This window comes from Habropoda laboriosa, unplaced genomic scaffold, assembly GCF_001263275.1.
Source record: "Habropoda laboriosa isolate 0110345459 unplaced genomic scaffold, ASM126327v1 scaffold2881, whole genome shotgun sequence".
In the NCBI taxonomy this organism is placed as follows: domain Eukaryota; kingdom Metazoa; phylum Arthropoda; class Insecta; order Hymenoptera; family Apidae; genus Habropoda; species Habropoda laboriosa.
The window spans coordinates 1-965 of NW_017102878.1; the positions used below are offsets into that span (position 1 = coordinate 1).

The 965-nt window shown below is 31.2% G+C and overlaps 1 protein-coding gene across 1 annotated transcript; it reads right to left on the reverse strand.

Annotated features, from left to right (window-relative positions):
* Positions 1-6: 6 nt before the first annotated feature.
* LOC108578224 lies at positions 7-705 on the reverse strand (the record flags this gene model as incomplete). Its single annotated transcript, XM_017941509.1, has 2 exons — positions 326-705; positions 7-243 (listed from the first exon to the last, which is right to left on the reverse strand). Coding segments are annotated over exons 1-2 (595 nt in total), but the record flags the coding sequence as incomplete, so codon positions are not given.
* Positions 706-965: the final 260 nt, after the last annotated feature.

A 965-nucleotide genomic window follows, 5' to 3' on the forward strand; every position in this document is an offset into this window, starting at 1 on the left:
GGTCACAAGGTATAAGAGCCCAACAAACCTCTAAACAATTTGAACAATGTGTATGCCTATTTTGAAATGTTAATAATGATATATATGGCTTTTCTGTTACAAGTAGTTCAGCAGCATCTATATTACGACTGGTTATATCATGTCTATCATACTTTTCATTATACTTTACTCCTGCAGCATCAGATGCACTACGAAATTCAACATTATAAGTCTTTATTTCAGGAAGTGAGAATTGACTTGACTCTGTGATTGACATTTTGCTTGTTTTATTAGGTATTTCCATCTTTGAATATTGAGAAAGGATTTTTTTCATTTAATTTTGCACGATAATTATTATCTAATGACATTTCTTTAAACAGACATTCTGTTTCCTTTATAGTATTATTTGTATCAGGATGCTGTAGTGCCACTAAACATTCAAGTTTTCTTACATAAAGCTTAGCAAGTAGTAATTTTAATAACACAACAGATCTATTGGCATAAGCTAAAGCAAGTTCTATGGATGGATTAGGGGCGTAACTTATGGATTCGGTATACAATTTCAATATTTTAACATATATAGAACTGTCTGTTCTAAGTAACATTTTAATATAGAGCTGATTAGCTATTTCTCTTTCTTTTTCAGACTTTTTCGCATCTTTCATTTCGTCGCATATTTCAGGAATTATATCATATTCTAACATACAATTAAGGGTAAATATTATACGTTCTTCATCTGTCTGTAAAGCTTTATATTTAGTAATTATATCTTTCAACTTGTTCGCAGCACTTAGTTTTGCATTTAACGCATCTAATACTTTTTCCATTTCCTTTTATATCTCACGATATAATGCTGCATTAATAACAAGGAGAATGCACTTATTCTTTACTGATTTTTCCGAATCTACCGACTGTACACAAACGAATTTCACTAATATGGCGTACAATCAATGATGCCAGAACACTTACCCCCACTATGACCTACC